The sequence below is a fragment of the Salvelinus fontinalis genome, chromosome 19 (assembly GCF_029448725.1).
Source record: "Salvelinus fontinalis isolate EN_2023a chromosome 19, ASM2944872v1, whole genome shotgun sequence".
Lineage (NCBI taxonomy): Eukaryota > Metazoa > Chordata > Actinopteri > Salmoniformes > Salmonidae > Salvelinus > Salvelinus fontinalis.
The window spans coordinates 5,381,325-5,391,762 of record NC_074683.1 but is presented as its reverse complement, the minus strand read 5'-3'; the positions used below and the strand labels follow the sequence as shown (position 1 = coordinate 5,391,762).

The following is a 10,438-nucleotide window of genomic DNA, read 5'->3' as shown; positions in this document are numbered from 1 at the left end:
CAATTATTTTTAATGACTTTTTTAATGTTCTCTGCTTCAGTGCTGTATTTTGTAACAAAATACACTCTCTCTGATGTATCACGAGGCACTCCCCTTCGCAACAAGTTCTCATGTGATGCAGGGTAATCTGGCTCCCTCAAACGCCAGGGGAAGGGAAGAGCGGGAGCAGACGTGACACCTTATACCTGCATCTTTCAGGACCTGAACTCTGTAGCCCCGATTCAAGAAGCGATTCTCCAATTCAGCAGATTTGACACTGTAGTCTGTTTCCTGATTGCAAATTCTACGAACTCTTTGGAATTGGCCATATGGAATGTTCTCTTTTAGCCTTTTGGGGTGAAAGCTGTCTGTAGGCTTCCTAAAGATTGATATGTGCAAACAACCTTTGTCATTTTTACTGATGTCGAGGTCCAAAAAATGAATGGTATCCTTGCTGTACTCCATAGTTAGTTTGATGTTAGGGTTAATGCTGTTAAGGTATTGGTGGAAGGAAATAAGTTCATCTTCTGAGCCGGATCAAAACAGGCAAACATCATCAATATAGCGTCCCCACCATATAATCCGGTCAAAGAAATGGTTATTAGAAGGATCCAAAATGAAGTCATTTTCCTTCTACAAACCTGCGTAGGAAGGGCTGTAGGAAGCTGCCATGGCACATCCTTTGACCTGTTTAAAAATACAGTCCTGACAGATAAAGATGTTATGATTAAGAGTCAATTCAGTCAGTGAGACAATGAATTCTGTAGGAGTTATCTAAGTTTCAGGCCGGGTAAGAAATAGTGCATAGCTGCCGATCCTTGTTCATATCTAATGGTGGTGTATAGAGATTTTGTTCAACACATCTGTGGTATCTTGAAGGTATCTTGAAGAGCCCAGGAGTGACGTCAGAAAAGGCTTAATAAAGTAGTCAATGTGATTAGAGATGGGTTCTGTCAGACTTTCATTACCACTAATGACTGGTCTGCCTGGGGGGGTTTTCAAGATTCATGTGGACTTTTGGAAGAAGATAAAAAGAAGCCATACGTGGACTGCCATTGAAAATAAATTTCAACTCATTGTCTGAAATGTAGCCATTCTCCTTAGCTTCTGTGAGGATCCCTTTCAATTCAGTTTTTAGGTCCTCTGTAGGGTTGAAGGTAAGAGATTGGTAGAATTCATCATTGTCTAATTGACGGTAGGCTTCTGTCACATATTTGTTTTTACTCCACACAACTGTAGCGCCACCTTTGTCTGCTTTTTTAACCACAATCCGTTCTTTAGAAATTTGCTTCCTGTAGCACATACTCCAAAAAGTTCTGGGACACTGTAAAGTCCATGGAGAATAAGAGCACCTCCTCCCAGCTGCACACTGAACTGAGGCTAGGAAACACTGTCACCACCAATAAATCCATGATAATTTCAATAAGCATTTTTCTACGGCTGGCCTTGCTTTCCACCTGGCTACCATATTCAATCTCTCCGTATCCCAGTCCCAGTCTGCTGTACATTCAAGTCACTTCTGTGCAGCTCATACTATCTCTGTTTGAAGTTTGAAAATCACCCCACTACTTCATGTACTGTCTGACGTGCTGTCCTCACGTGCTTCCAGATGGTCATCATTGTTCCTGTAGTCAAGAAGGCAAAGGTATTTGAACTAAATGACTATCGCCCCACAGCACTCAGCTCTGTCATCATGAAGTGGGTGCGTGCTCAGCCCCCTCCTGTACTCCCTGTTCACCAATGACTGTGTGGCCAAGCACGCCTCCAACTGAATCATCAAGTTTGCAGACGACACAACAGTAATAGGCTTGATTACCAATGATGACGAGACAGCCTACAGGGAGGAGGTGAGGGCTCTGGGAGTGTGGTGCCTGGCAAACAACCTCTCACTCAACGGAGATGATCGTGAACTTCAGGAAACAGCAGGGTGCACCCCCCTATCTACATCAACGGGACCGCAGTGGAGAAGGTGGAAAGCTTCAAGTTCCTTGGCGTACACATCACTGACAAACTGAAATGGATCACCCACACAGTGTGGTGAAGAAGGCGCAACACAGCATCTTCAACCTCAGGAGGCTAAAGAAATTAGAAATTTGTCTTGTATTTTCTACTCATATCACTGCACATACAAGACGACCAATGACACAATATTGCTGCCGTAACTGTCTTTGATGATGGGGATATTGCTCTTTAGTGTTTTACAGAAAAACCAATAACAAATAAAATATACAACCAACAACAAATATATCAAGAGGAATCTTTTATTAGTTAAAAGCTCAATGAGGTAAAAAAGAAAATAACATAACATGCAATCTTCCTGTTGAAACACAAAGAACCTCTTGACAGTAGTATTGTACAACATTTCAAAATGTCTTGTTTCAGGTCATTGTCATTTAAGTTTCAAGTCATATCAGATTCTGTGTAGCTGCCAATCATGAAAATTGCTGGCATAACTAAAATTGACCCATTACCACGGTACAGAAAGCTAAGTAAAAAACACAAGAATAGCCCCTTAATACAATAATATTTGAAGCATATGAATGGGAATGTAACAGAGAACATAAAGAACATTTTCAGTCCTTCATTGTCATGGATCATAAAAATAATAAAGAAAAATCTATTAAACCAAGGTAAACCAACTGGCATCATTGCACTTTTTTTGTCAACCAGGCTTAATACTTTGCGGACCCAAAGCAGATGTGTTTAAGACCAGCCCTGCCTGTGTTCCTCCCTACAGCATCATTATGGTACAGTGGCACAGTGATTCTTAACCAGTCGCATTGGGGCTGTACTGAGCTTTCAATGTGTCCCTGAAAAAACTGAGAGGAAACTAACAATTGAAAATGACAGCATAATTAATAGAACACTGCAATAATGTTGACAGGCCTATTTGGGTGTTGGTGAATATTAAAGTGTTGTGTTCATCACTAATTGTTTAGTATAGAAGTCATGATTCGTATCATCGATTGGACAGTCTATTTTGTTTATATGTTTTTGATAGAAAAATACTAGGTGATTTGGTGTTTCTATTTCCATTGTATTTTGAGTTGCTACTCGTTGAGATAAACGTCAGCTTCAACTGAGATCAAGTGTTTGATTTTTAAAACAGAACATGAGGTACCTACAGTTGAAGTCGGAAGTTTACATACACCTTAGCCAAATACATTTAAACTCCGTTTTTCACAATTTCTTCATTTTAAACCTAGTTAAAAGTCCCTGTCTTAGGTCAGTTAGGATCACCACTTTATTTTAAGAATGTGAAATGTCAGAATAATAGTAGAGAGAATATTTTATTTCAGCCTTTATTTCTTACGTCACATTCACAGTGGGTCAGAAGTTTACATTCACTCAATTAGTATTTGGTAGCATTGCCCTTAATTTTTTTTACTTGGGTCAAATGTTTTGGGTAGCCTTCCACAAGCTTCCCACAATAAGAATTTTGGCACATTCCTCCTGACAGAGTTGGTGTAACTGAGTCAGGTTTGTAAGCCTCCTTGCTCACACACGCTTTTCAGTTCTGCCCACAAAATTTCTATAGGATTGAGGTCAGGGCTTTATGATGGCCACTTTGTTGTACTTAAGCCATTTTGCCACAACTTTGGAAGTATGCTTGGGGTCATTGTCCATTTGGAAGACCCATTTGCGACCAAGCTTTAACTTCCTGACTGATGTCTTGAGATGTTGCTTCAATATAGCCACATAATTTTCCTACCTCATGATGCCATGTATTTTGTGAAGTGCACCAGTCCCTCTTGCAGCAAAGCAGCCCCACAACATGATGCTGCCACCCCCGTGCTTCATGGTTGGGATGGTGTTCTTTGGCTTGCAAGCCTCCAGCCTTTTTCCTCCAAACATAATGATGGTCATTATGGCCAAACAGTTCTATTTTTGTTTCATCAGACCAGAGGACATTTCTCCAAAAAGTATGATCTTTGTCCCCATGTGCAGTTGCAAACCGTAGTCTGGCTTTTTTATGTGTCACGTTCTGACCTTAGTTTCTTTTTTATGTCTTTGTGTTAGTTTGGTCAGGGCGTGAGTTGGGGTGGGTAGTCTATGTTCATTTTTCTATGTTGTGTTATTTCTATGTGTTTGGCCTAGTATGGTTCTCAATCAGAGGCAGGTGTTGATCGTTGTCTCTGATTGAGAATCATACTTAGGTAGCCTGTTTTCCCACTATGGGTTGGTGGGTGTTTATTTTCTGTTTAGTATCTGTTCACCTTACAGAACTGTTTCGTTTTCTCCTCGTTGTTATTTTGTGTAGTGTTCAGTTTTTTTATAAAAATATGACAAACACTTACCACGCTGCATATTGGTCCGAATCTTCAGACTCCTCAGACGAAGAGGACGAGAATCGTTACATTATGGCGGTTTTGGAGCAGTGGCTTCTTCTCTGATGAGCTGCCTTTCAGGTTATGTCGATATAGGACTCTTTTTACTGTGGATATAGATACTTTTGTACCTGTTTCCTCCAGCATCTTCACAAGGTCATTTGCTGTTGTTCTGGGATTGATTTGCACTTTTCACACCAAAGTACGTTCCACTCTAGGAGACAGAACGCGTCTCCTTCCTGAGTGGTATGAAGGCTGTGTGGTCCCATGGTGCTTATACTTGCGTACTATTGTTTGTACAGACAAACGTTTGTACCTTCAGGCGTTTGGAAATTGCTCCCAAGGATGAACCAGAGGTCAGCCAGAGCTCTTGGCTGATTTCTTCTGATTTTCCCATGATGTCAAGCAAAGAGGCACTAAGTTTGAAGGCAGGCCTTGAAATACATCCACATGTACACCTCCAATTGACTCAAATTATGTCAATTAGCCTCTGAAGCTTCTAAAGCCATGGCATAATTATCTGTAATTTTCCAAGCTGTTTAAAGGCACAGTCAACTTAGTATATGTAAACCTCTGACCCACTGGAATTGTGATACATTGAATTATAAGTGAAATAATCTGTCTGTAAACAATTGTTGGAAAAATGACTTGTGACATGCACAAAGTAGATGTCCTAACCAACTTGCCAAAACTATAGTTTGTTAACAAGACATTTGTGGAGTGGTTGAAAAACAAGTTTTAATGACTCCAACCTAAGTGTATGTAAACTTCTGACTTCAACTATACTAACAAATAATCAATCAAAATTAAGGTATTTTAGTAGCTAGAGAACCCTATTCTTGAGTGACCTTGATCCTAACAGCACTGTGACACTGTGTTCAGTCACATCCTGGGATCAACACGTATTAAAGGGTTAAGTGTCAAATGGTAACATTGATTAAAAAAACATTCTATAGATCAAAATTTGATCAATATTACCAGTTTAACACTTTGTAGTAAGCACACATTGGAGTAGGCAATGTCGTAGTGGGCCCATCTCCTGTGTATCGGCACCATTCTGTTGCATGCTCTCTGGAGTGACAAAGAGAGAGTTGCTTAAATGGCATCATAGTCATTCAGGAGATTCCGCTGTGACATGAAACTCAACAGTGATGAAAGATAACAAGTGCATGACTCACTTTTCCAGCAGACGAACACCAGTGCTGACCCAATCACAACAACAGCAACAGCACCAATCCCTGCTTTTATGCCGCTCAGTAGGCCCCCCTGCTCCCAAGGATGAACCACGCCTGTAGGGAGAGGAGGGAGAGGATAAAGAGAGGTGTTTCCCTAATGTTTCCTATACTTCCAACCAACTAGGGTCACTAGCACATAGACAGCCACTAAGGGTAAGATGACAGCCAGATAGCTTTAAGTGTCAGCTATTTACTGCTTTACTATAACCAGAGCTAATCTCCAGTAATCTATTTGTAATTGACCATCCGTTGACATGCTTTCTTGTCATAATACTTTAGGCTACTCACCTGTTGATCTTGTGGTGTTCAAGGTCTCTTTCAGAGTCGGGTTGAAGATGGAGCACGTCACAGTCTGATTGTCTGTGATGTTCACGGTGCTGGAAATGTTCAATGTTCCACTTCCTGCATCCTGATCAATCTGAGGAACCTCGGGGTCTAGTAAGTCGTTCTGATTGGTCCAGGTCAGTCTAGGTTTAGGGTAGCCTCCCTGAGAAGTGCATTCTGCCTTCCATTCTTCATAGTTCACTGTCACAATGGGTTTATGGTAGCTTTCTGCAGAGCATGCCATGACAAAGATAAAGCACTTAGACAAAGTCACAATAGTGGAAATCATACATGATAAGTACAGTTATTTATGTTTTATAGGTATTTGATGCGTAATGGCAATGGGCGTTGTCTTGTACACACAATTTAATATTGATAAACGTGCCTTTGACTACTGGCATTCTTTGTATGTAAAACTGTCTTACTTGCTACTTTTACAGTGGTCAAGCACATCTCTTTGTTTTGGTCAAGTGTGTTGTAATTTCCATCCTCTTGATGATAAAAGAGGAAGAAAGTTGTAAGGTCATCTTTAACCCTTAAATCTTTGAGCAAGAGGGAGAAATTCCCAGAAGAAAGCTGGTCCTTGAAGATTTGCGTCCTGTTTTTGTAGAATGGAAATTGGGGGTCGTTGTTCTCTTTTCCGTCGTATAAAGCATAGACCACTTGGTCCTCCTTCTGGTGCTTGAGTCTTGCTGTCCAGTATAGTGTGAGTCTTGCTGGGACAACAGGTGCAGATGAATTCAGGCTGCAAGGCAACATGATGGACTTTCCAAGAATCCCAATGATGGGATGGCTCGACATCTGAGATGAGTCTACAACTGTTTAAGAAAAAAACAGGAAAGCATGCACTTTATATGACAACATAAGACAGTTGTACCAATCTCTTTAAGATACTGTATGTTAATCATATTCTTAAAATAAAGGGGTATGTTACCTTAGTAGGGCCTATATATACTAAATGGCCAAAAGTATATGGACACACCTTCAAATTAGTGGATTCGGCTATTTTAGCAACACCCGTTGCTGACAGGTGTATAAAATTGAGCACACAGCAATGCAATCTCCATAGCAAACATTGGCAGTAGAATAGCCCGTACTGAAGAGCTCAGTGACATTGAACGTGGCACGGTCATAGGAGGCCACCTTACCAACAAGTCAGTTTGTCAAATTTCTGCCCTGCTAGAGCTTCCCCGGTCAACTGTAAGTGCTGTTATTGTAAAGTGGAAAATGTCTAGGAGCAACAACGGCTCAGCCGCGAAGTGGTAGGCCACACAAGCTCACTGAACAGGACCGCCGAGTGTGAATCATCTGTCCTCGGTTGCAACACTCACTACCGAGTTCCAAACTGCCTCGGGAAGCAAACTCTGCACAATAACTGTTCGTCGGGAGCTTCATGAAATGGGTTTCCATGGCCCAGCAGCTTCACACAAGCCTAAGATCACCATGTGCAATGCCAAGCGTTGGCTGGAGGGGTGGAAAGCTCGCCACCATTGGACTCTGGAGCATTGGAAACACATTCTCTGGAGTGATGAATCACACTTCACCACCTGGCAGTCTGAAAGACGAATCTGGGTTTGGCGGATGCCAGGAGAACGCTACACACCCCAATGCATAGTGCCAACTGTAAAGTTTGGTGAAGGAGGAATAGAGGTCTGGGGCTGTTTTTCATGGTCTGGGCTAGGCCCCTTAGTTCCAGTGAAGGGAAATATTAACACTACAGCCTACAATGACATTTTAGACGATTCTGTGTTTCCAACTTTGTGGCAACAGTTTGGGGAAGGCCCTTTCCAGTTTCAGCATAACAATGCCACCGTGCACAAAGCGAGGTCCAAACAGAAATTGTTTGTTGAGATCAGTGTGGAAGAACTTGACTGGCCTGCACAGAGCCCTGAGCTCAACCCCATCGAACACCTTTGGAATGAATTGGAACGCCTGCTGTGGGCCAGGCCTAATCGCCCAACTTCAGTGTCCGACCTCACTAATGCTCTGGCGGCTGAATGGAAGCAAGTGCATCAAAGCTGGGCCCAAGAGACAACCTCTATCTCAAGGCCATCAGACTGTTAAACAGCCATCACTAACATAGAGAGGCTGCTGCCAACATACAGACTCAAATCTCTGGCCACTTAAATAAATTGACTTAATAAAGGTATCACTAGTCACTTTAAATAACGGCACTTTAATAATGTTTACGTATCCTACATTACTCATCTCATATATACTGTATTCTATACCATCTACTGCATCTTGCCTATGCCACACGGCCATTGCTCGTCCATATATTTATATGTACATATTCTTATTCTTCCCTTTACATTTGTGTGCATCACGTAGTTGTTGTGAATTTGTTAGTATATTTGTTAGATATTACTGCACCGTCGGAACTGGAAGCACAAGCATTTCGCTACACTCGCATTAACATCTGCTAACCATGTGTATGTGACCAATAACATTTGATTCGATTTGAAGTCCGTGCAGCAATGTTCTAACATCTAGTGGAAAGCCTCACCAGAAGAGTGGAGTCTGTTATAGCAGCAAAGGGGGGACCAACTCCATATACCCATGATTTTGGAATGAGATGTTCGACGAGCAGGTGTCCACATACTTTTGGTCATGTAGTATATTATTAGTTTAACATTTTACAGGCTGTGGCTTTTATACTGCTACAGTAGCCTTCAATTTACACAATGCATTGGGAAAGAAGAGTACATTCAAGTCACTTCTGTGCAGCTCATACTATCTCTGTTTGAAAATCACCCCACTACTTCATGTACTGTCTGACGTTTTGTTTCATTAGCAGGCCGTAACCAAGTCTTTGCTCTGCATGCTCATTCAAAACTATAAAGAGAAATCCTAGCAAAGGCTCCTGACCTTTACAAATGTATGTTATTTTGGGAAATCTTATAGAAATAGGATGAACATCATGCAATAACATTTGAGCTTGGAAGTTGTTTTGGAAGTTGTTTTGTGAACTAGGCTCATAGGAGCTAGTTGTTTCCGTACCCCATTTGTAGCAGGACTACAAAAGAAAACCAATTTGGAATGGCAGGCCGCGACCAATCTGAGCAATACTGCTCCCCTCCAAAACTCTTGCTGTCATATGTTCAGAAATGTATTGAGGGCTTACACAGAGATAATCACAAACACTGAGTAACAAGCATCGTAAGTTTGTGGTTAGAAATATCTACTTTCTATTTTCCTAACAGTGCATCTCAAATGTTATTGCATCAAGAGTAGATCGGTTTATCACATCATAACCAGTCTGGCTCTAAAGATTCAAGCTATTCCCATTAATCCACACCCCCTATCCTAATGTATAGCATGTGATGAGCTATCTGGTTCAAAATGTGTGCCATGGCATCACCAAGGTGGGTGACCAAGGTGGGTTTCCTCCCTCAAATTAGAAAAGTGTGTCTGGAAAAGCGCTTTAATAATCCAATCAATTATAATTACAGTATTGTCAGTAGCCTGCCAGCATAGCCTACTTACAAATACTTGGTGCACTAACGTAGCAGCACCTTGCATTAGACAACCACGCCCTATCCAAACAGCAATTTATTTTATTTTTATTTCAATACATTTTGGGACACTGTGTTGTAAATAAATAATAAAATAAATAATAAAGTGTGCATTTGGTTGTATGTTGGATTTGAATGTAAAGGCATGTGGATAAAATGCTCAGGGACAGCCACGAGGGACACAATCATGTGCAAATCTACAACGCCACAACAGAAAATAAAACTTACCAGATAACAGCCAAATACAAATAGGTATTAGTCTGGCCATTGCACTCAGGATATATGGATGAAAAAACAATCAAATAAACAGTCCTTTTAGTTTGGAGCTTACTGTCTACCGTGTCCCCACCTGCTCCTAAGCGGGAGGAAAGTTGAATGAGAAACATGGTGTCCCTCCAGTGTGGCTCCTCCTTAACTGTGGTATGTTTATCCATTTCCGGTGTCAATCGTTCCATCAAATCCATGTTAACAAAATCCTCCTGTACAAACAACTTAAACACACACTAGTAGTAGCATTTCACCACAATGTCTCATTATCGTTGTCCTGTCACTCTTTCATGCACCTGTGCCAGTTGTGTGTGCTGAGTCAAAACGTTCTGTTTCTATCGCAGGCTATTTCCGCAAGGTTGTTGTTATGAGGAAGCGGTACACAGCAGATTTTTGCTCAGCAAATATTTGACTTCTGCTTGCATGCAGGGCACACATTCCTATCAGGAAGATCACTATCATAATCGACAGTATGCAGATCACTGGGATCATCAAGGTTCACCTTACCAAAATGTCTTTCACTGAGCTATCTCTCCCTCCTGATGTTTTCACGGCCTGCCTTCTGTTATCTTCTATCAGAATGCTTGTTAGTCATATCGTTGCTTCTCTAAAGCAAATTGTGCTCCTCTCGCCCCTCCTTACTTCAAACACATTTCTTTATCTTACTCACCTGAAGCTTATGAAAACTGTCAATGCACAAAAAAAATGACACACAGATAATTACTTAATTACAATAGAGAACTGAGAAATGACAAAAAATAAGATCTCTCTCTCCACCCCCCATCTCCTC

The 10,438-nt window shown here is 41.3% G+C and overlaps 1 protein-coding gene across 1 annotated transcript; it reads right to left on the bottom strand.

The window, feature by feature from the left end:
* Positions 1-2,224: 2,224 nt before the first annotated feature.
* On the bottom strand, positions 2,225-10,232 carry LOC129816250 (CD276 antigen homolog). Its single transcript, XM_055870496.1, has 5 exons — positions 9,610-10,232; positions 6,292-6,684; positions 5,831-6,094; positions 5,486-5,596; positions 2,225-5,378 (listed from the first exon to the last, which is right to left on the bottom strand). The coding sequence occupies exons 1-5, from the start codon at positions 9,647-9,649 to the stop codon at positions 5,290-5,292; spliced, it is 897 nt and encodes a 298-aa protein (XP_055726471.1). The 5' UTR covers positions 9,650-10,232; the 3' UTR covers positions 2,225-5,289.
* Positions 10,233-10,438: the final 206 nt, after the last annotated feature.

Excerpts from the sequence above, each read along its gene's own strand:
- LOC129816250 (XM_055870496.1), bottom strand. The coding sequence starts at position 9,649 with ATGGCCAGACTAATACCTATTTGTATTTGGCTGTTATCTG. Across the intron at positions 6,095-6,291 it reads GACCACTGTAAAAGTAGCAA|AAAGCTACCATAAACCCATT; the intron begins GTAAGACAGTTT and ends CATGCTCTGCAG. Across the intron at positions 5,379-5,485 it reads GGTGTTCGTCTGCTGGAAAA|AGAGCATGCAACAGAATGGT; the intron begins GTGAGTCATGCA and ends TTGTCACTCCAG.